This window comes from Rhinopithecus bieti, unplaced genomic scaffold (genome assembly GCF_001698545.2).
Source record: "Rhinopithecus bieti isolate Rb0 unplaced genomic scaffold, ASM169854v2 scaffold_21621, whole genome shotgun sequence".
Taxonomy (NCBI): Eukaryota; Metazoa; Chordata; class Mammalia; order Primates; family Cercopithecidae; genus Rhinopithecus; species Rhinopithecus bieti.
The window spans coordinates 17,540-40,925 of record NW_016810119.1 but is presented as its reverse complement, the minus strand read 5'-3'; the positions used below and the strand labels follow the sequence as shown (position 1 = coordinate 40,925).

General features: G+C 46.7%; 1 protein-coding gene across 6 annotated transcripts; it reads left to right on the top strand.

The window, feature by feature from the left end:
- Positions 1–1,131: 1,131 nt before the first annotated feature.
- KEL (Kell metallo-endopeptidase (Kell blood group)) lies at positions 1,132–23,215 on the top strand. 6 transcript variants are annotated; one of them, XM_017891382.1, is made up of 19 exons: positions 1,134–1,360; positions 2,075–2,216; positions 2,472–2,648; positions 5,151–5,275; positions 5,605–5,626; positions 5,703–5,751; positions 9,034–9,112; positions 9,205–9,393; positions 9,621–9,769; positions 10,933–11,062; positions 17,457–17,567; positions 19,049–19,147; positions 19,406–19,483; positions 19,922–20,022; positions 20,209–20,319; positions 20,462–20,529; positions 20,744–20,913; positions 21,258–21,353; positions 22,917–23,215. In XM_017891382.1, the coding sequence occupies exons 1-19, from the start codon at positions 1,358–1,360 to the stop codon at positions 23,076–23,078; spliced, it is 2,061 nt and encodes a 686-aa protein (XP_017746871.1). In that variant the 5' UTR covers positions 1,134–1,357; the 3' UTR covers positions 23,079–23,215. The 6 variants fall into 6 exon arrangements, 5 of the variants coding, with proteins under 5 accessions (XP_017746871.1, XP_017746872.1, XP_017746869.1 ...); XR_001889054.1 differs by having other exon boundaries at positions 1,132–1,360; positions 5,605–5,751; positions 9,050–9,112; positions 20,462–20,533; positions 22,917–23,201; XM_017891383.1 differs by having other exon boundaries at positions 5,605–5,751; positions 9,050–9,112; positions 9,205–9,270.
- The last annotated feature ends 171 nt before the right edge of the window (positions 23,216–23,386 follow it).

Genomic DNA, 23,386 nt, shown 5'->3' with positions numbered 1-23,386 from the left:
TGCTTGCCTCACTGAGACCACAGGTAAGCTTAATATGATGTGAGAAAGAGGATTTCTAACTTGGAATGTAATTCATTTCTATGAATATTTAGAAAGCATCTTGGATGGGAAGGAATGAAAACCAGACACTGTACCTGCCCTGACATAGTTTTCAATCAATAAGGAGATGAAGAGACAAGCTACCAGTGTAACAGAAAGCAGAATGAAAGAAAGAGGGACTCAGTAAAGCCTTGTTCTTTTGTTGAAGACATGAGAGCCTATGAGGTAGGCATGGGCAAGTATTACCTTCATTTTCCAGATAACAAAACTTGCTTACCTGCCTCAGAGTTTAAGTGGCTTGCTTATTGTCACAGAGCTAATAATTAGCAGATTAGGGTCTCCTAGCTGGGTGATCTTTTGAAGGCATGACTCTGCCAGCAGCCAGCAGAGCTATGAAACACCAAAAGAAACAATTGAGCATGCTTGGGAACAGTGTGAACGGGCATGGAGCTGGGAGGTCTCCTGGGAAAGGTGGCATTTGACCTGGGGATTGATGAATCCCAGAAAAGCCAGTCAGAGAGGTGTGAAAACAAAACTAAAATGGAGACTGGGCCTGAAAAATTCCCAGGCAGACAAAGCCAAAGACCTTAAAAATAGCCATATTCTTGCTAAAACTACAAACATAAGTGAAACTTTACTTGGGTCAATTTCTGATAAATGCTTATGACAGAAATAAAAATTTAACCCCAGCCAATGATAAGTAGTCAACTAACATATGATCATGTGACTAGGGACTTTCCAAAAAGTTACTTAAAAAAGGCAATTATGTAACTGCAAACCAATCAAATAATGTTTTATTTTGCTTCTATAACTTCCCAGTAAATGCTTGCCTCTGACACTTTGTCATCGCAACACTAAACTTTTGTCGGTCTGGTGCTCCCCAATTCATGAATTGCTTCTTAAATAAACTCTTTAAAATTTTACTGTGCCTCATATTTTTTTATAGAGAAGAAAGGAGAGAAGGAAGAATATTTTAGAAATAAAGGAACTTCATGGGCAGAGTCACAGTGCAAGACAAGAGGAGCAGACCAAGGGCAAGATTGCTCGGGGAGTGAGGACTCCCTCCCTCTTCTCCCCTGAGAAGCTGAGATAAAGGGGGAGGAGAAACCTGGGTGCCCCCCAGTGATAAGCAGGCTCCACCCAGAGGCCAGTCCTGTGTGTCTGGGGACAAGGGGAAAGAGCAAGAGAAGTGTCCCTTCTCCAAGATCAAGGAACTGGGGTGAGGGCAAGAAGGGGGACCATTTCCTGGACCCCAGTCCTTCGAATCAGCACCTAGAGTGGAACCAGGAAGGATTCTGGAGCCATAGAGGATAGACAGATGGTAAGTCCCCTTTTGGAGTCAGAGGCCTTGGGTGGGGAGTGAGGATGGCTGTGTGCAAATGTCCTGCCCCCACTGGAGGGGAGGGAACCTGAGGCTTACAGAGTAGAAACGGGGAGAGAGAGGGAGGTAATGGGAGAGGAAGTGACAAATGGCACATTCAGGGGACAGGTTCATTCTGAAGCCCATCTGGGAAGACTGCCCTGAGATAAAAATATGTGTGTGGGGGCAGGGCAGGCAGCGAGGGTAACAAAATGGCCTGAGAAAACTCTCTTCAATGCATGGTTTCCTGCACCAGCTTCTCTCTCCTCCTTCTCCCTCCACTCACTTCAGGAAGGTGGGGACCAAAGTGAGGAAGAGCCGAGGGAACCCAGCCAGGCAGGTGGAATGGGGACTCTCTGGAGCCAAGAAGTATGTGGCCTTCTCTCCTAGGGCTGGAATACACTGATGTTGTCACTCTGGGCTCTAAAATCCCACAAACATTCATCCCCTAACTGTCTGCTTCATCCTCACCCAAAACAGTTGACATTCCTTGTTTTCTCATCTCCCAGGAGTTAAAGTAGGACTGGGTTTAGGAAGAATTGGGATAATTATTTCTGTATAAAGTGACTATAGCACTAACAGATGCATTCTCTCTCCCCTCTCCTCCTCTTCTTCCCATCCCTGTCTCTCAACCCCCTCCACCTTGTATCTTTCACCTCTTGGTTCCTTCCACAGAGCACTCCAGAAGAGAGGCTGCCCGTGGAAGGGAACAGGCCATGGGCAGTGGCCAGGCGGTTGCTGACAGCTATCCAGGTTTTGGGCCTGCTCCTTTGTTTTTCTGTGCTTTTGTTCTACATCTTCCAGAACTGTGGCCCTGGTAAGCAAGATCCCAGACACCCTAACCTAGTCAGCCCTCCCCCAGCCCTGGCATCTGGGCCCAGTCCCTGCTCCTGGGGCTTCTGCCCTCCCTGACCCTTGGGGTCCCCATGGTTCTTCTTCCTCCCTGCATCCTAACCATTTCTTTTTCATCAGCTCCCCTCTTAGTTACTCACCTGATGTTCTTTGCCTAGCCCCTTGGGAGAGCCCTGGTCTTTTTGCCTCTTCTTTCCCAGCTCTGAGCTTTTCCCCGCAGGCCCCTGTGAGACACCTGTGTGTTTGGATCTCCGGGATCATTACCTGGCCTCTGGGAACACAAGTGTGGCCCCCTGCACTGACTTCTTTGGCTTTGCCTGTGGAAGGATCAAAGGGACCAATAATTCTTTTCAGGAGCTTGCCACAAAGAACAAAAACCGACTTCGGAGAATACTGGGTGAGGAAAGCAGGGTGGAAGATGCTCTGTGCAAGTGGGTGCCTAGAATGACCATGACTACTCCAAACCCTACGTAGTTGTGGAACACCTGGTTTGTGCCATCCCAGGTGGGATTATATGGATGGATGATTGGAGATGATGTGGGAGTAAAAGAGGTAGGATGGCGGGAGCTGCCTGGATTTGCTCCTCTCTCACTGTTTCCTATTGCCTTACCTTGGGTATCCTTCTTCCATTTCTCTTGGTCCCTCTCTGCATTTTTTTCTTTATCTAATTTCCATCTTCTTTGCTTCTCCATGTATTCATAATTACTCCATTCTCTCCAACTTGTCCCTTTTAGCAAGCTCCATCTTTGTTGCTTCCTCCAAATGTTCAGTTTCTATCCTATGCATGGTGCCTTCCTCCACAAGCATCTCCTCAGCTCCTCCCGCATTCCAATTCTCTTGTCTGTCACTCTTATTCTCTAACCTCCGAAACCTCTAGTCTCCCAATGCCTCCTTTTCAACGTTATCCTCTCCCTCTCACCATGCCAGAGCTCCCCTCTCTCAAAATGATCTCTTGCTTCTTGCTTCTCCTTTGAAACTTTGGACCATGGCAAGCAAGTTGACCTGGAACAAGTGGGATGATAGAGATGGATGACTGGAGATGATGGATGATGGTGGAATGAAAGGGATAGGACGGTGGGGTGAGAAGTGAGAGAGGGCTTCATCACTGTGCATAAGAGAAAAGGTGGGTAAGTACTAAGGATATGTTGGAAGAATAGGAAAGCTGAGTTAATTGGCAGTGGAAGTAAAGTTCCTGCAGATGGGGGCTGGAGAGGAAAACTGCCAGGACTGAGAGGAAAACCAGAAGGATGAACTGTAACTGTGTAGGAGGTTGGAAGTGCTTCCCAGGAAGTTGGTGGATGGTGAGGATTTGGGAATAAGAACATGTAAGATAGGCATGCGTTTCCAGTGCAAGGGAACCTAAAGAATGTGTTGACACTATCAGTTAGAATCTGGGAAAAATAATGCACCCCTCTGCCCTCCTTTTTTGATGGGGAAAGAGTGGGAGGTGGACTCTCTTTGGGTAGATGGATACTTTCAGGGAAGGCTCAGAGATAAAAAGAAAAAATATGCTCAGGATAAATTCTATTGCCTACAATGGGATGGATGAATAGATTTCAGGGGGACTGAGGGTGGAAAGAGTGTTAGATATTAGAGGGTGGATGATTCAGAGAGACTTGCATTTGATTATAGTGTGTTTGTTTGTTTCCTGGGATCAATGGATGAGAAGTCTGGACTAGGAGAGTCCTCTCCTGTTTCTTCTCTTTGCTAAACCTTTCCTTATGAGTTTTCTTCTCTCCAATTCCTTAAAGTTCTCTAGTTCCCTGAATTTGTCTAATTTCTTCAGTCATTTCTTTCTTTCCTGTCTTTCATTTCTCTCTTTTATCCTTTGCCCATATCCCACTTATTGCTACCTTTCTCTTTTCTTCCCTGTCTTTTCCTTCTTGATTTCTTTCCCACATTTCTTTTATTTTCCATATTGTCTTCTTCTCCTCATTCTCTTTCCCTGCTTTCATCATTTCATCAAGTTGATCCATCCCAAACTGGGCAGTGCTCTCATCCTTCTTATTTTCCTCATCTCTATTCCTCCCCCTCCTTCCATCTTCTGTGGGAGTCTTTCTTTCCTGTAAGCTCCCTGTCTCCAACCCTCCCTCTTTGCCTCTATACCAGTTGCCACTCCTTTAATTCTCCTGCCAACACAAAGAGTCAAACTCTGTAAAATATTTGAAAATATTTATTTTGAGCCAAATATGAGTGACCATGGCCTGTGATATAGCCCTCAGGAGATCCTGAGAACATGTGCCCAGGGTGGCCGGGGCACAGCTTGGTTTTATACATTTTAGAGAGGCACGAGACATCAATCAAATACTTTTAAGAAATACGTTGGTTTGGTCCAGAAAGGTGGAACAACTCAAAGGGGTGGGGGTGGCTTACAGGTTATGGGTGAATTTAAACATTTCCGGGTTAACAGTTGGTTGAGTTTGTCTAAAGATCTGGGATAGATAGAAAGGAAATATTCAGGGTAAGATAAAGATTGTGGAGACCAAAGTTCTTTCGAAGTCTTATAGTGGCTGCCCTTAGAGACAATAGGTGATAAGTGTTTCCTGTTCGGATCTTAGTTAATCAAAAGATCTAGCTATGTTAACAGAGATATGTTAATAGCTAATAGAGAGTCTTTATAGATGCAAATTTTCCTCCACAAAGAACAGCTTTGTAGGGTCATTTCAAAATATGGCAAAGAAACATGTTTTGGGGTAAAATATTTTTATTTTCTTCCTTGTCTCGTAATGTTATGCCAGAATCAGGTTAGAAAGTAAATCATGTTACATGGGGTTAAATAAAACCCATCTGATGAGAACTTATGATATAGGGCATGACTGCTCAGACCCCTTTGATAGGAATTTGGGCAAGATAAAAATAAAATCAGAGTTTAGTCCTCACTCCCATGCTTCCTTTCTAGAGGCCCAGAATTCCTGGCACCCAGGCTCTGGGGAGGAAAAAGCTTTCCAGTTCTACAACTCCTGCATGGATACACGTGCCATTGAAGCTGCAGGGACTGGTCCCCTCAGACAAGTTATTGAGGAGGTGAGAAAAGCTGGGATACTAACTTTTCTGGACACATAATATATGGCACCAATGCATGCTTAGGGCTGCCATTTTTTTTCCTAGAGGGTGGGTCTTCTTCCTAGGGCCCCCCAAGTTCTGGGAGGGAGATGGAGATGGAAATGGTTATGCCCTGTGAAACTATCAGGACCTTGGGAGAAGGCAGATAAAAAAGGACAGATATGGCGCCCTAGAGGAATCAAGGCGCCCAGGGCAGAGGTCAGGCGGTAGCAGCTGTGTAAGAGACGACCAAGACAATGAGGGATGGACTCCACAGATCCTATGCTCAGCCCCTTCTCTCTCCTTTAAAGCTTGGAGGCTGGCGCATCTCTGGTAACTGGACTTCCTTAAACTTTAACCGAACGCTGAGACTTCTCATGAGTCAGTATGGCCATTTCCCTTTCTTCAGAGCCTACCTGGGACCTCATCCTGCCTCTCCACACACACCAGTCATCCAGGTGAGGGATGCACTGGCAAAGATACAGTTGGACCTGGCCTGGCTCCATCTCTAGTCAATCATCCCTTAGAGGAAGGTTGCAGGTTGGGAAGAGAGGACACCTGTGTGATATAGGAAACAACCCAACCTTAAGGGAAAATTATTGATATGAAAGTCAGGGACATTAGCTGGGGGTGGGAAATGGAGCAGCAGAGCCAGTGCTGGGAAGACAGAAGTAGGCCTGGTCTTTCTTACTGTTAATCTGGATTAATCTCAGAGCCCCTTAACTAGTCCTATCTCTAGGCTTGCTCTCATTTTATTTACTCTTTATTTTTACTAGAGGGAACTTTTCTAAACCAAGGGCTAACTATACTACTGTCTGTATTTAAATGCTTGTCAGTGACCCAGTGGCTTGCCAGGTCATCAGAATCTAGTCCCTAATCTTTAGTAAAGCTTTGCAAGCACCTTGTGATCTGACCCCTACACACTTCTCCAGCCTTATCTCCTGTACATTCCTTCTTTCCCTTACCCCCAAGCCATGCTGACTCACTGCTACTTCCAGGAATATTTCTCAGTTCTTTGCCTATGCTGCTCCCTGTGCCTGCAACCATCCCCCACACTGAACCTGGAAAACTTACATGTTTTTCAAATGTTGGCTTTATTATCTCTTCCAGGAAGTCTTCACCGACACCCTGGTTATGAGTTAGATGAAGCCTTTTTCTCGCTCTTCTCATTTCCTCATGCTCTCAGCATTTATCACTCTGTGTTGAACATTGTGAGCCTCCTTAGAAAAGGACCATGCTTTATTTGCCTTTGTTCCTTAGGACCTAGCACAGGGCCAGGCAGCTAGAGGCTTTTGCCAGGTATTTGTTGAGAGAGTAACTAAATAAAAACATGGAGCTGTCACTATTGTGGTTAATGTAATGCTATCTGTATATTTGGACCCTACTGTCAAAAGAGCCACAAAATTACTACAGGATAAGTACAAAAGAATTGATTATCATTATGAGGTGTTCTAAAATTTAGTTCTAAACAGTGTGCTCAGGAGTTTAACTGATGTAGCCTTTGGGGGCCAGTTAAGATCTGGTTAAGGAGAGGCTCAGAGAGGAGAGAATGAGAGAAGGTGAGCTAAGCCAACCTTGAAACATGGTTAATTCACACAAGTGGAGGTGAAGCTATGGGGTGTTGGAAATCCTGAGCCAGGGGGAGGACCTGGAATGATGTGATTCCTCTGTGGGGTCAGTGAGGAGGCTGGTCTATTAACTGAGGATTTGGGAGGCAGGGTGGGGTGCAGTGGGAGGTAAAAGTGAGACTGAAGACATAAGGTTGAGCCTGATTGTTTCTAAGAAGTCAGGCAGAGGTGAAACATTTGACATAATAGAAAAAAAAAAAAAAAAAGAGCTACTGAGGCCATCCAACTGTTAGGACAATTGTGCATAGAGCAAATATTTTGATGGCTATGCATAGTCAGCAGTTTTGAATGTCAGTCTGGGGTTGTCGAGGAAACTAAATGAGCATTTTTTGAGGCCCTGAGATAGAGGTAAAAATGGAAAGGAAGAGCCAGGCACAAGGATTTAGGCAACTTCACCAAAGTAATGATAGTCCATGCTGTTTCTAGAGGATTTGGTGACTGATTGGATATAAATAAAGAAAGTGGGGGATTACACAATGATCCCATTGTTTTGATTTAGTGTGAATGGGAGGAGGGTGGTTATCATCAGTGTGAGCCTAGATAGTCTTTTGGGTTAAAAGCAGGTAGGAAGGATGGACTACAGAAGAAGAACTCCAAAGACTGAGGGCAGAAGGGAGCCAGGGAAAAGTGAGTACAGTTGGAGAGATGGGAGCTAGACCAGTGTGGTGGGCCACAAAGGAAAGGAGCTTCAGGAAGGAGGGGTCAGCTCAGAGAACAAGGAATGAGAAGACACCCTTGGATACCTGAAGATACTTTCCAAACAGTTATGGCAGTGGACACAGACTGTACGGAGCTTAGGAGGAAGGTAAGAAAGTGGAAACTGTGGGCATAGATGCTTTTTTGTTCCTTGACCTGTGGACATACAATGTAGCAAAAGGGTCAAGTGAAAGTTTTTTTCCAGACAAAAGGAAAAGTATATGGCTCAAGATAAGAGTGGGATATTGAAATTGGAGAAGAAAAGGGAAAAGGTAGAAGCAAAGATCTTCAGAATAGAATCAAGGATTCATCAGGGCCAGACTAAGGTGAAATATACATGGTGCTTTCCTGGGGTGCTAATTTAAGAAGGTCCCCAAAACTCAGTATCACAATAAACAGTATTTTAATACACATTCCTAAAAAATCAAAATCAATGCAACAATACACGATGAACCAAAATATCAAACTTTTCTTCATTATGAATTTTTTGACAAAAGATTATGCTTTTTTACCCAAAATGGCAACAAAATTCTATGGTGGAATCATTTGGAAAATACTTAATGCATTTTTTCTTTTCAAAATGAATCAAAAATACACTGAGGGACTTTTCTTGAACAACAAATGCATTTTTTTGCTTTTCAAAACAAAATTGACTAAAAGTATTTTTTTGGGGAAAAAAATCCATGATAAGCAAAGTTTTGAGAATTTATTTATCATACATTTTGGTAGTAATTTTGATTTTTTAAAATGATAATTAAGTATTCATCTTGATTACTGAGTTTTTTTAAAAAGAGTTTATTTGAGCAAAGATTGATTTGTGAATTGGAAAGCATTCTGAAGCAGTAGAGGTTCAGAGAGCTCCACCCAACAATGTAGGCAGGCAGTATTTACAGAAAGAGGAAGTGACACCCAGAAACAACTTGATTGGTTACAGCTTAGCAATTGTCTTTAATGGGCATGGTCTGATCACTTGACAGCCTATGGTTGCCTGAAGATCAGCTGCTATGGCTGGCTGAGATGGAGCTACCTATTGCAAGAATATACTCCTAAGTTAGGTTGCAGTTTGATTACTGAGTTTTTGGTGCGTCTTAGATTTTGTACCTGGGACAAGTTCCTCACCTCACTCACCCTGGTCTTGTTCCTGAGACAAAGAATAGCTCCTTTTAGGATGCTGATTATTATGCTTCTGCCTTGCTTGGCACACCCACATTGGTTGTAATACTCACCATCTCTTCCCATTCTCACATCTGGACTCTTCTTCTCATGCCCCTCAACCCCAATCTCTTCCTTTCTTTGTACTCTTGTTTCTCTTCTGTCCAATCTTTATGTCCGTCTCCCAAGGCCGTCTCCCATGGTATGTTCCCCAACTCCCCACGCCTGCCCTCTCCATCTGCCATGCTCCCCGCTTCTCTCCAGTCTCTCTTGTGTCCAGATAGACCAGCCAGAGTTTGATGTTCCCCTCAAGCAAGATCAGGAACAGAAGACCTATGCCCAGGTAAGATGGCACATGGACAAAGACCCTTCCCTCTGAGGCCAGGAGAAAGGTAGGCACCTCTGGCACCTGTGACTGACATTTCCTTCCTCCAGATCTTTCGGGAATACCTGACCTACTTAAATCAGCTGGGAACCTTGCTGGGAGGAGACCCAAACAAGGTGCAAGAACACGCTTCCTTGTCCATCTCCATCACTTCACGGCTGTTCCAGTTTCTGAGGCCCCTGGAGCAGCGGCGGGCACAGGGCAAGCTCTTTCAGATGGTCACTATCGACCAGCTCAAGGTGCCTGGAACTGGGGGCCAGAAGACTGTGGGCACGGGAACCTTCCTCCCAAACATTACTTCATTTCCTTCTTCCTCCTAGTGCCCTTAATTCCTTTTCATTCTGTCTCTGGCTCCATCTCCTCCTCCAATTAGCCTCTTTTCTTCTTTTTCTCACACCCAAGGGGAAGCCCTTTCCCCTTCCTTCTCTTTTCCTTCTCCCCCTCAGCTTTGTGTCCCTCCTCTAAGGAAATTGCCCCTGCCATCGACTGGTTGTCCTGCTTGCAAGCAACATTCACACCGATGTCCCTGAGCCCCTCTCAGTCCCTCGTGGTCCATGACGTGGAATATTTGAAAAACATGTCACAACTGGTGGAGGAGATGCTGCTAAAGCAGAGGTTCGCCCCAGGTGGGATTGGGGAGATCATGGAAATGGAGGAGAGCCTGTGCACCATAGATCTTGGGGGCAGAGGAAACCTTGGGGAAGGCAGGCTGGTAAGGGCCTCCCAGGAAGATAAGAGGAACTTGCTACCTGTGGTGGCAGAGAAGCATGGGGTGGGTGGCACAGAGAGGATGGGGGGATGTGTCTTGGGAGCACGAGTAAGGGAGGATACACACGACATGAAGAATGGAGGGTCAGCCAAGACACAGGGTCTGCTGAGAGTAGAACACCAGCCAGTCAAGAGCCTCTGAGCTGTAGAAGATGCTGGAAGACCCAGATACAGAGGACAGTTGAGTGCATGTATGTCTTTTTAGCAGCTGAGGACTGTGGGCTGGAGGAGGAGGCACATGAGATGAGGAGATGAAGATGGTGAAGGCTGGGGGTACTTAGGGGAAGAAAGTAAGAGGAGGGGCCATTCCTCAGGTGTGGTGTGAGGATTCTGGAGCTCTTATGGGAAACAATGTCTAAGAGCATTTCTGCTAGTATCAGGAAGTCAAGGGGTGTTGGGGTTGGGGACATGAGAGAGTGGCTCTTTGTTAGGGTCTCTGCCTCCCCTGATCCCTGGGTGGCTACCACCTGAAAGCAGTAGATTTCTTCCAAGGGCTTGGGCCTAAGGGCCTTCTTCATGGTGGCAGCAGCATCTAGAAATTCTTTTTGAGGGAGGTAGCTGCCCGTTCACATGGGAGTGAGCCGGCTTACATAAGGGTGCAATGCAGTCCTGGCAGGAGCATTGCTGGTGGAGCAGAGAGGAGTCACAGAGACCAGCTTACTTCTGCTTGTGAGATACATCTGAGGACAACCTGAGATACTTTGACTGTGGAAGTAGAATCTGTTTCATGACATGAGTCCAGATGCCATCTAGCCCAGAACTTTCTTTCCCTTTGACTTTGAAGGTTGCTTCTTCATCTAGTTTTTTTTTTTTTACTAAGGAGCTAGATCCTACCCCAACCTATACCACGAAAAGCTCTTTTTGACTTGGGTGCATGTTAAAACAGTTATTAATACAGAGGAGAAGGGTCTGCCTTCTGGAGGATCAAGGTGACTTATACAAGGGGAGGCTCTTCTTGAGGCATCCCCAGATTCCTGGGGTATATGTGTGGGTCTCTTTTGTCTCCATAGGGACTTTCTGCAGAGCCACATGATCTTAGGGCTGGTGGGGACCCTTTCTCCAGCCCTAGACAGTCAATTCCAGAAGGCACGCAGAAAGCTCAGCCAGAAACTGCGGGAACTGACAGAGCAACCACCCATGGTGAGGAGAGGAGCGGGTGTATTTGCCCAGATACTCGAAAGGAGTATCTACTCTTTTGAGGGGTAAATGTTGGCATCTGTCTCTCAGGGAGGGGGCCATGATGGTAGATGCCCCTCCATGTCTTGGCTTTCCACAGAAGCAGGCAAGTTGTCCAGACAAAATTTAACTTGAAAACCAAGATACCATGTGCCAGACCTTCAGGCACACATCTCCCAGCCTGATTACCTCTCTGGCTTCTTACTGGGTGTTTGAGCTCAAATATAAAACTCTGAAATTATCAAGGACTGCCCTTTCTTTGTCATTACGCTTATACTATTTGCTCAGGATAACTTGGACTTAGAGCTTACGATTTATTAGGATGAGAGAGATGTTAAGCAGTGGCCTTCCTTAATGTCTAGTTGATTTTATGTTCAAACATGCTTCACAAAGAGTTTATCTCTGATATCCAGTGGGATCCATTGGGCCACATGTAGGCTTTGTGGCACAGATGTGGATATAGCTGAGGAGGGGCCTGGGTAGAAAATGCACTTCACTCACCAGAGTCTACTTATTACATAAGATGCAGAGATGCTCCTTTGCTGAGAATCTTGAAATCCCAAGTTGGATATATCCAAAAGCTAGCAGAAGAGTCTAGTACATTGGATATGTCCCAACCTCAGTGAAGGCCTCAGTTTAGTCTTAAAAATCACTGGATTTTTTTTTTCTTAGTAATTTGTGGGCCATTTCCCTGCCTTGGAGAAACTCTCTGCTTTGGCAACCTAAAATTGCTGTGGAATTCAGAGAAGGAAAAGACATTCACTGGGACTGGAATGTAGTTATTGCTTATCAAGAGCTAATGATGCACTAGACACTCTTTGAAAGCCTTTAGATCTATTAGCTGATTTAATCTTTACAATTCCATGAGGTACCATGGGTGCCATTTTGTTCCTGTTTTAAAGATGAGGAAACAGAGGCAGGAAAGTTAAGGAAGTTGCTCAGTTATGACAGTAAGTCAGTGGAGTGAGGATTTGAACCCTGGCAGCCTGGCTCCAGGGTCTGTGTTGTTTGCTCATTGTGCTAAAAAAGCAGTCTTCCTGAGGAGTATCACTTGGGTTGGAGAGTCGCCAAGAAGCTTCTGCCCAGCTTTTCTCTTGATTCAGATGAAGCAGACCAGAGCCCCAAGTTATCTTAATTGGGGTTGCTACAAAATCCCAAAAACAGCTACCTATAAACGCCAGCACCATAGCCTCATGGCACTTCTTGGAGGTTGTAAGAGTGCTAATGTTGAGGCTCAGGCTTAAAGAATGCAGAAGGCTTAGATGTCCTGAAGCCATTATCTTTTCCATTAGGACACATAATTGTCCTTGGGCTTAAAAGCTGAATTAATCTCTGCCAACAAATAGTTGTGTGACCTTGGGGAAGCCACTTCCCCTTTCTGAGACAATAGTATAAAAGATGACACTTAATGATAATAGCTGATATACATAGAGTAGTCATTGTCTGTTAGCACTTAGGACAGGTTATTTCGTTTATATCTTCCAGAAACACTTGGAGGTTTTTAATCCCTGTTTCTCAGATGCAAAAATAGGCTTAGAAAGGTCAAGAAACTTTCCCAAGACCACACAGCTAACAAGTAAATGAACAGACTCCAAAACAGATGTTTTGGTTCATAAAGTCATGTTTTTAACCACACCCTGTATAAGATTGAGAAATAAGTAGATGCTACAAACAAAGGTTAGAAAACTTTTTTATAAAGGGCAAGACAGTAAATATTGACTTTGTGATCCATAAATGGTTGGTGTTACAACTGCTCAACTCTGTCCCTGCAGTGCAAAAACAGCTGTACACTAAGTAAATGGATAGGTATGGCTGTGTTCGCAGGGGATCCTGATTTAGACAGCAGATATGGGGATCCTGATTTAGACAGCAGATATTCTTGGAGTTCCCGAGAGGGAGAGATCAGGGAGCATTTGAAGGATCAATGGGATCTCTGTCCAGGAGGTGGAACTGACAAAAAGTTTAGAGAGAGGAAGAAGTTTTCTGGTGAAGAAAGGGGTATCATCTCATTGGGATAGGGCAGGAGGTAGTCTGGCTAAAACTTGGTGCAGAGTGAAGGATCCTCCTGGTGGCTCTGGCTGAGAGGAGAAGACTAGGCTTGCATGGCAGGCTGTGTCCACTGATGCCCCTGGAGCGTGCTCCGGGTGTTTGAGAATCAGCAAGGAAGCCAGGGCACCTGGATCAGAGTGACTAGGACAATAGTGGGGAGGGAATCAGAGCAGGAAGGAGAGAACCATACAAGGTCTGGTAGGTCACTGAAGGACTTTTGCTTCTCTCTGTATGAAATAGAGACATGCAGAGGGATTTATCTCATTTGTATTTTAAAAGAACATATTTTAAGGTTAGCAATGGGATGTCGTGATGATGAGTGATGTGAGAGGAAGAATGGAATCAAAGACATGACCTAGAGTTTGGCCTTGGTATGATCAAAATGTTTGGTTCGATTCAGTGGCCATTAATTACCGACTTCTGATCATATTCTTTTGAATGAATTATAGTCTATAGTGCCCTTATACAGAAGATTTCTAAATCTCATTATTGGACCATCTTTGGATGATTAGTTTTGAATAGAGTTATAGTCAATGAAAATGCCTGTTAAGTCAGGTTTTCTTTTATGAAACTTGGGAAGGTGGCTTTTGAGAAGTAAAAGCAGAGCTTCACATTTGTAATGATTAAATGTGAATGATTTATATTCAGCCCAACATCTCAATTTATTCAGGTCTTCCAGCTTTGGATCATTTGCAATTTTATTCAGTGCATCTTCATCCAGATTACTGCTAAGATCCTGAAGGGAGAAGGGCATCGGGTCAGGTTATTGAAGACCTAGCTATAGATTTATGCATTAGTTTTTGTAACAAACATTTGTTGAGAACCTAGTGTACTTCAGGTACTTCTCCAGGCACTTGGAATGCAGCAATGAACAAAACAGACAAATAAATAACCCTGCCTTCATCGCATATCCTGGTGAAGGAAGAAAGGCAATAAACAAACTAATAAAATAATAAAATATGTTAGGTTGTATTATGAAGGAAAGCAAAACAGGAAATGAGGAAAGGAAATGCTAAGTGAGTGGTAGTTAGGATTCTTAGTAGGAATGTCAGGGGAGGTCAAGTTAACTTGAAATCGTTCACCATTGATGTTTACTTATGATTTGGCCAGATGAGACTCCACTCAAATTGCACTATCATTCAACATCAGTTTCTCTATCTAATTCACTAGGACTCAATCTGTGTTTTCCAAGAATGGCTAAATCAAGATAATGCCAACAGAGTGGGGTAGTGCCTTAGAGTACTTGAAAGGTATTATTTCACCTGATCCCCAAACTTGTGAGGAAGGTAGACTAGATATTGTTTTCATTTTGACAACTGGTATTACTGAATCACAGGGGTTTAAGTTAATAACTCAAACTTAGTAAGTGCTAATACTCTATTCAGTGGTAGGATGGTCGTGGTGCTTGAGGATGTATTTCATCTATAGATGGGTTTTGTTAGCCTGTAGAATCTTTTGCAAACTTTGAATTAATCACCAACATTCAAAAATTAAGATATGGCATGCTAGCATTCAGGTTTCCACCCTGTGTGTGTGTGTGTGTGTGTGCGCGCGCGCGCGCGCCAGGTTTCCAGCCTGTGTGTATGCACGCGCGCGCCAGGTTTCCAGCGTGTGTGTGTGTGTGTGCGCGCGCGCGCGCCAGGTTTCCAGCCTGTGTGTGTGCACGCGCGCGCCAGGTTTCCAGCGTGTGTGTGTGTGTGCGCGCGCGCGCGCACGTCTGTGAAGCTTGGGAAACACTAGGCTAGCCTTCTCCTGTAGCGACAACTGACTGTCGCTACATGGCGCAGCTCGGGGCTGGGTGCGCTCTCTGTAGCCCCACCAGGCCCTGTGGCTCTGATGTTGCACTGCTGTTCTCTGTTATGCCTCTACATGGCCCCTATTGGAGTCTGCGGCTTCTGGTCTTTCATATGCCTCAGTTACACAAGACTTTTAGCCAGAGGAATTTTTATTATTTTGGCATTATTTTTCTTCAGTGATCCTATCATAGCCCTTAGTAGTTACACATTATTTTCCAAGTGTTCAAAAACTATCTAACGATTTGTTCTACAATTTTGCTTAGAAATGAACATTAAAGATTCCTGGTTGGCCTGTAATCCCTAAAATTTCCTTTCATCGTATAGAAGATTGGTCAAATTTTTGCTTCCCTCCGGACTCATAGAATTTGTCCTGATTTCTATCATTTCTCAAATAGTATTTGTGGTTCTGAGGTTATATGTGCAACTTTTTTTTTTTTTGGTGCCCTAAAATTAGTCCACTGAGTTTCATTACCTTAGGTTTGAAATATTTCTTCTGTGGTTTATATTTTGGAGACTTTTTTCTATAATTCTATTTCTCTCCTTCTCTCTCTCTGTAACTCTCCCTTTGCAGTCAATGTGGTATACACTACCATTCCACATCTTGAGAGACAGCTGTAGCAGTGGTCTGCAGTGGCGATTGTATTCTCCAGCAGTCAGGTCCCATGGCAAAGCCTGTTGGAGAAATGATCAGGCTCCAGCAAAGGGCATCAGGAAACAAATCAAGAACAGGAGGGGTGAGAAGGGTAGGCAGATCCACACTTCCAAGCTCAAGTGAGCTCTCTGCTGATGCTGGTTGCTGCTCCAGGTGTAGCAACTGTCTGATAAGAGGTATTCCTGGAGCCAAGCTTGTCCAGCAGAATGTGGCTGGCAGATTCTCAACTTGGCCCTATAATTGCTTTCAGACCCGGATTTCCTTTTAGTTCCTGTTGTTTCAGAGCTCCAACTCATGCAGCATGAGAAGAATCTGAGCCTCTTCTCTTTATCAGAGACAAGGTTGGCCAGGTGCGGCGGCTCATCCCTGTAATCCCAGCACTTTGGGAGGCCAAGGCAGGTGGATCACTTGAGCCCAGGAGTTTGAGACCAGCCTGGCCAACATGGCAAAACTCCATCTCTGGTGGTAGCCACCTGTAATCCCAGCTACTTGGGAGACTGAAGCAGAAGACTCCCTTGAACCCAGGAGGTGAAGATTGCAGTAAGCCGAGATCGCACCACTGTTCTCCAGCCTGGGTCACAGAGTGAGACTCTGTTACAAAATAAAAATAAAAATAGACAAGGTTAGCAGACCTCAAGGTGCAACAGAATACAGATGTGGGCAGCCAGGTCTGCAGCAACCTCCAAAATGATAACCTCTTTAACTGGTGGGTTCAGGAGTTTCTTCTTCAGTGACTACCAGACTGGCCTCTTTGGTCTGTTTCCTCTAGTGGGATGCACATAAACCCCCTCCATTCCCAGGACCAGCCTAGCTCCTGCAGAGAGAGTATTAGTGGCACCCTTCCTACCTTCCCTGTGGACAGGTCTTTGGGAAGTAAAAGAATCACAGGAATAAAGTTTTGAGGCTTCATCTTGCCTAACCCAAATTAGCATATTAGCTGGTATTTATCAGTTCCAGCTCAGCTTTCCCTCAGGCCAGTTACCTCCTCCTGCCCCTGGTTTCCCTGAGTGTGTGTCTCCATTTACCCTGTGTCATCTCTGGGTTTACACTTTGGTCAAGTTTTCAAAGCCATTCAAGCCCACCGCCAAGACCTTCTCAGCGTCTGTCTCTTATGTTTCTCATTCTCGAGGTCCTCAGCTGGCACTGCCTTCTTGGGTGTTTGTCCATGGCCTCCTGCCTCTGCAGTGAAAGCCCTCCACCTTCCTGTTCTATTCTCTCCTCTCTGACTTGGCTGGAAGTCTTCCAGCTCCATGAATTTATACAATGAGTCTTGTCTTGTGTCCTCTTTTCCTAGCAAACAATATGGCATCTAAAACCCATTTCTACTCTGATAATTTTCTTCTTTATAAGATGCTACAGTATAATACACCATGCCCACCTGGAGAGAGGATAAGGGTGATGGTGGTAGAACAGAATTTCCATCTGCAATCTCCGTTTTGAGCAAAGAAGCATGGAGGATGGGAATCATTGCTGGGACCCCGGAGTAGAGTGGTTGGGAGGGGTGGGGGGGAACAGGGGGAACATCAGATCGCCGAGGTATGAGGTTTGGGTTCTCATCTTCTTCCCAGGAGCCTCTTGGTCCCCTAGAATGATGCCTCCTAGAGGCCTTGCTGTCAAATTCAACAGGTAATAACATGAAGGATTTGCTCAGCCAGGCTCATGAGACCAGCTCTGAGGAAGATGTGCTTATTTTGTACTGAGTGGTGATGTGCGTCACCCTAAGGGGTAGTAAACTGAGATGAATCCCAGAAAGTCCAGTCAAAAGAGCACCCTCTGGGAATGAAGATCTAGTGAAGACTGGGGAGACAGATGAGGAAAGAGCCCTGAACAGGAGCCACTCATTCCAGCTTTGTCTCCATAGCCCGCCCGCCCGCGATGGATGAAGTGCGTGGAGGAGACAGGCACGTTCTTCGAGCCCACGCTGGCGGCTTTGTTTGTTCGTGAGGCCTTTGACCCGAGCACCCGAAGTGCTGTATGTGAGAGCTCTTCCCAGCCCACATCCCTCCACCCCTTCCCACCCAACCCAGCCTTCCCTCATTCTATTAACTTTGACTTTCTCAGTGGTGTATGTGATTGGGGAATCAGGCAGTCAGAGAGAGAAGGGCCACTGAGAGATGGAACCCAAAGGCCTGCTCCATCCTTGGGGTGGAAACAGTTCAGCTTTAGGCCACGGAGTCTCCATGACATGCTCTCACTTGGACAAATCACCCAACTTTCCTGGTCTTGTGTTTCTTCAACCATCAAATGAGAAAACCGAGCCAGGCGCGGTGGCTCATGCCTGTAATCCGAGCACTTTGGGAGGCTGAAGTGGGTGGATTACCTGAGGTCAGGAGTTCGAGACCAGCATGACCAACATGGAGAACCCCATCTCTACTAAAAATACAAAATTAGCTGGGTGTGGTGGTGCATGCCTGTAATCCCAGCTACTCGGGAGGCTGAGGCAGGAGAATTGCTTGAACCCAGGAGGCGGATGTTGCGGTGAGCCGAGATCACGCCATTGCACTCCAGCCTGGGTGACAAGAGTGAAACTCCATCTCAAAAACAAAAACAAAGACAAAACAACAACAACAACTAAAAAAAAAGGAAAATTGAACACTATCATCTCTAAGGCTCCTCCCTGTTATATCTAAGATTTTTTTTAACAACACATGACATGACGTCAGAATGGATGACATAATCTTGAAGAGGGCAAATAAGTCAAATAAATCACCACTGAGTACTTTCTGAGTACCTACCACAGGCCTGGGACTCCTTCAAGCACTTTGCATGAACTATGTCATTTAGTTCCTGTTATTATCCTGATTTTATGCAAGAGGGAACTGAAGCAAAGAGAGGTTAAGTGACTTGCCCAAGGTCACACAGTTACCGAAAAGCAGAGACAGGGTTTGAACTCAGGCATTCTGATGCCAGAGCCCAGCCTCTTGATATTGCCTTTCATTTCCCTCCAAGAAAGGATTTACTTGAGGTGGCTGGTGGCTGGGGAAGCAATGAGTACACACTCAGGTTGTGAAGCTGGGGAGACTTGTGGGGGACTGAGCTGAAGAGCTCAGGAGGATGAGGAGAGGGAGTGGACACTAAAAAAGATGGTGTGAAGACAAGGGCCCTGAGCCAGAGGAGAAAACGACAGCCCTCTCCTCCCTCTGCTTGCTGGGAGGTGTTCCTGCCCCCAGGAGTAAGGACACTGTCTTTCTCCCGCATTAGACTACTACATCCCGTGGAAAGGAACTATATCTCCCTGATGGCCCTCACGGATGGCGAGGCCCCACCTTCCCTTTGTGGGCTTGGCACTGCTTCCTTTCTCCACAGATCCTTTAGTTGCTTTAGTTGAGCTGCTGCTCAAGCAACAGCTCCAGCCCAGGCAGCTCCTTGGGGCCAAGGTCTTTTTCAAGGGTCTTTTCCAGGCTGAGGCCTCTTCTGATCCTGTCCCCCTGTCCCTGGACCTCACTCCCACAGGCCATGGAATTATACACTGCGATCCGGGATGCCCTCATCACTCACCTCAGAAAGCTTCCCTGGATGAATGAGGAGACCCAGAACATGGCCCAGGAGAAGGTCAGGTCAGGTGTCTTGGCTGGTATGGGAGCCTGTGCGGGGAATGGAGTATTGGACCAAGCGAGATGGGGACTGGAAGCAAGTGCCAAAGGGCCCCCCAGGCACAAGCTAAGTAGGGCAGCCACTGGGCTGCATACACACACACTGGCAACAATGTGAGAGGCTTGGGAGGCAACAATGGGACAGAGCAACGAGTGGGAGAAATTCCCTCTGGTAGACTCGAAGAGTGTTCCTACCCCCTTCTGTGTCTCTCTCCAGGTTGCTCAACTGCAGGTGGAGATGGGGGCTTCAGTATGGGCCCTGAAGCCAGAGCTGGCCCGACAAGAATACAGAGATGTGGGTCCCTGTGTTTTCTAGCTCCTTCTCAGTCCTTGACTTCTCCTCACTTCTCTGACCATCCTGAGTCTTTGTTGGACACTCAGTTTTCCCTGGGTGACTCAGCCCTGTCCTTGCCATGGTGCTGGCTGGGGTCGATGGGGGAATATCCACACTAGGTCTTGTTGGCAGAAGAACAGAATCTTTTCAGGTCCCAATGCATGTCCCCACACACATGCATGCATCCTGTGACTTGTCTGGGCGTGTTCATCTGTGTGCTGATCTGTGTAAAGCCTCTGTGTGCTATGTGGTGATGCCACTGGGTTGCTGTCTCCTAATCCCCTGGATGCCTGTGTGTCAGGGCTTGCCTGTTTGGGGTCAAATGGTCCCATTGGTGTATGTCAGCATGCATCTGTAGAAGTCTCTGTGTGCCCAAGTCACCTCCTGCCTCTTCCCCAGATACAACTTGGACCAAACTTCCTGCAGTCTGTCCTGAGCTGTGTCCGGTCCCTCCAAGCTAGAATTGTCCAGAGCTTCTTGCAGCCTTGCCCCCAACACAGGTATGAGTGCAGGGGAGACACAGGCACTCCATCCGGGAGAGATCCCTCCACGATTCGTAGGAAAGGAAGCCAGGGCTCAGGGCAGGCAGCATGAATAGTAACGGTAGTTGGGAGGGACTGCGTATGTCTCAGGGTGGCAGGGCAATATGTGGTGGGGGCTGGAGTTCACTTGTGCTCTTCCCACAGGTGGAAGGTGTCCCCTTGGGAGGTCAATGCTTACTATTCAATATCTGACCATGTGGTAGTCTTTCCAGCTGGACTCCTCCAACCCCCGTTCTTCCACCCTGGCTACCCCAGGTATGGGTCACTCTGTGAGGGTAGGTAGGGAGTTTCCCAAGAGGGGCCGACAGGTGTTATAATGAATGGGACTTACAGTTGGAGAATTGGAGTCAAAAATGCCAAGAGATTCTGGGGGTCAAACAAGCCCTTGTCTCCCTAGAGCTGTGAACTTTGGCGCTGCTGGCAGCATCATGGCCCACGAGCTGTTGCACATCTTCTACCAGCTCTGTGGGTAACAGGGGCTACTGGGAAGTGGGATTATAGGGAACCTAAGGGAAGGCCACAGCGGGGCCTGGAGGGGAAAGGGAGGTTATTTAAGGTTTGAGGTGGGGCAGTCCTGGGAACTTTGCCACGCTCCTGGGAGCTGGGTCATTTTGTGGTATCACCCACATCTTCACCTCGGCAGCACCAACCCTATGTTCTCTTGCCCTGTTTTCAACAGTGCTACCTGGGGGGTGCCCAGCCTGTGACACCCATGCCCTCCAGGAAGGTCTCGTGTGCCTGAAACGCCATTATGCTGCCTTTCCATTACCCAGCGGAACCTCCTTCAATGACTCCCTCACATTCTTGGAGAACGCTGCAGACGTGGGGGGGCTAGCCATTGCGCTACAGGTATGCAAGTGTCAAGGGCCACAATTTATGTGTACTGGCAGACTAGAAAACGTGCTCAAGTTTTCCTGCCACCATTCCTGATGTAAGTACAGTTGCATGGCTCTCTGCCCTTCACATCCCCCCTGAACAGACGGCAACCTGGGGATCCCCCTCCTACCCCAGAGATCCTCTGTCTTTAGGACATCTATAGGTCTTCTGGGAATTACTCTTTCTTCTGGCTCAGATCAACTTGTCAGTGCAGAGCCAGTGAGCAAGGGCCATGGGTTTTGGGTACTGTGTGGAGGGACTTTCAAATGGCCACAGGTCTAGAGCCTGAAGGCCCTTCTCCTCCCACCCCTACCCAGGCATACAGCAAGAGGCTGTTACGGCACCATGGGGAGACCATCCTGCCCAGCCTGGACCTCAGCCCCCAGCAGATCTTCTTTCGAAGCTATGCCCAGGTAGGTACTGCCACCTCCTGCCACAGCTTGCTTTACGTCAGTTTGAACGCCTTATTACTGAAGCTCATGGAACTCCCCTCCTTGGACACTCCGCCAAATACCCCAAACCCTCTGCTGCAGATGCCTCACTATCATCTTTTCTCATCCCTCCCTACCCCTTGGAATCACCCCTCAGATGACTACAGTTTCTTCTACCTAATTCAGCACCTCCACAACTCTAAAGGTGGAAAAAACTCTATTCCCAGGTTCCTCCAGGAGAGGAGACCAACTTTTTTCTCCTCTCATACCCCAAAATACAGATGCCTTAAAATAAGCCTGTGGCTGGGTGCAGTGGCTCATGCCTGTAATCCTGGCACTTTGGGAGGCCGTGGCGGGTGGATCACTTGAGATCAGCATTTCAAGACCAGCCTGGCCAACATGGTGAAACCCCGTCTCTACAAAAAATACAAAACTTAGCTGGGCGTGGTGGCGGGCGCCTGTAATCCCAGCTACTCGGGAGACTGAAGCACGAGAATCACTTGAACCTGGGAGGCAGAGGTTGCAGTGAGCCAAGATCCTGCCACTGCACTCCAGGCTGAGCGATAGAGCAAGACTCAGTCTCNGAAGCTCATGGAACTCCCCTCCTTGGACACTCCGCCAAATACCCCAAACCCTCTGCTGCAGATGCCTCACTATCATCTTTTCTCATCCCTCCCTACCCCTTGGAATCACCCCTCAGATGACTACAGTTTCTTCTACCTAATTCAGCACCTCCACAACTCTAAAGGTGGAAAAAACTCTATTCCCAGGTTCCTCCAGGAGAGGAGACCAACTTTTTTCTCCTCTCATACCCCCAAAATACAGATGCCTTAAAAATAAGCCTGTGGCTGGGTGCAGTGGCTCATGCCTGTAATCCTGGCACTTTGGGAGGCCGTGGCGGGTGGATCACTTGAGATCAGCATTTCAAGACCAGCCTGGCCAACATGGTGAAACCCCGTCTCTACAAAAAATACAAAACTTAGCTGGGCGTGGTGGCGGGCGCCTGTAATCCCAGCTACTCGGGAGACTGAAGCACGAGAATCACTTGAACCTGGGAGGCAGAGGTTGCAGTGAGCCAAGATCCTGCCACTGCACTCCAGGCTGAGCGATAGAGCAAGACTCAGTCTCAAAAAAAAAAAAAAAAAAAAAAGCCTGCGACAGGCTGACTGTATGCCACATTCCTCTTCAGACGCCTGATCTTAGGTGTGGCGGCCACTTGACATCACCTCCTTAAACACCCTGTGTTCCCTCAACAGACTCAGGTGCCAGGTCTTCAACACACTTAGATTAGACTTCACCCCAGAGCTCCTGTGCTAGACCCCGCCTCTCGGTCACTGATAAATGGTATCATTATACAGCCCAGGCCCTCCTCCTGGACTACTATCACCAGATTAAATGAACTATACATTTCAAATGCTCCATGTGGCCCTTGGAGCACTTGATCCCCTGTTCCCCTCTTTGTCTGCTGTCCCTGATCACCCCTTGTCACTAGGTTAGCCTTGTCTTGCGGACCCTCCTCCTTCAATGACCTCTCTTCCTGCTCAGGTGATGTGTAGGGAGCCCAGCCCCCAGGAATCTTATGACACTCACAGCCCTCCACACCTCCGAGTCCACGGGGCCCTCAGCAGCACCCCAGCCTTTGCCAGATATTTCCGCTGTGCACGTGGTACCCTCTTGAACCCCTCCAGCCGCTGCCAGCTCTGGTAACTTGGTTACCGAAGATTCCACAGCACAGAAATATCGACCAACACCTCCCTGGTCACATCCACGGAATCAGAGCAAGATTTCCTTTCCACTTCTGTTCCAAAATAAAAGCTGGCACTTGGCTTCTGCTTCTCTCTTAATGACTTGTTCCTGCTATGTTCTATGCCTAGAAGTCAGTAACTATATGGGAGAAAAATACCCTGAAGTCAGAAAAGATAAGAGGGAGAAATGCCAAAAATATTTCGTGGACACAAGAAAAGGAAAAAATCAACAATTAGTGAACTGGTGGGTTTGAAGACCACCCAGTGGAC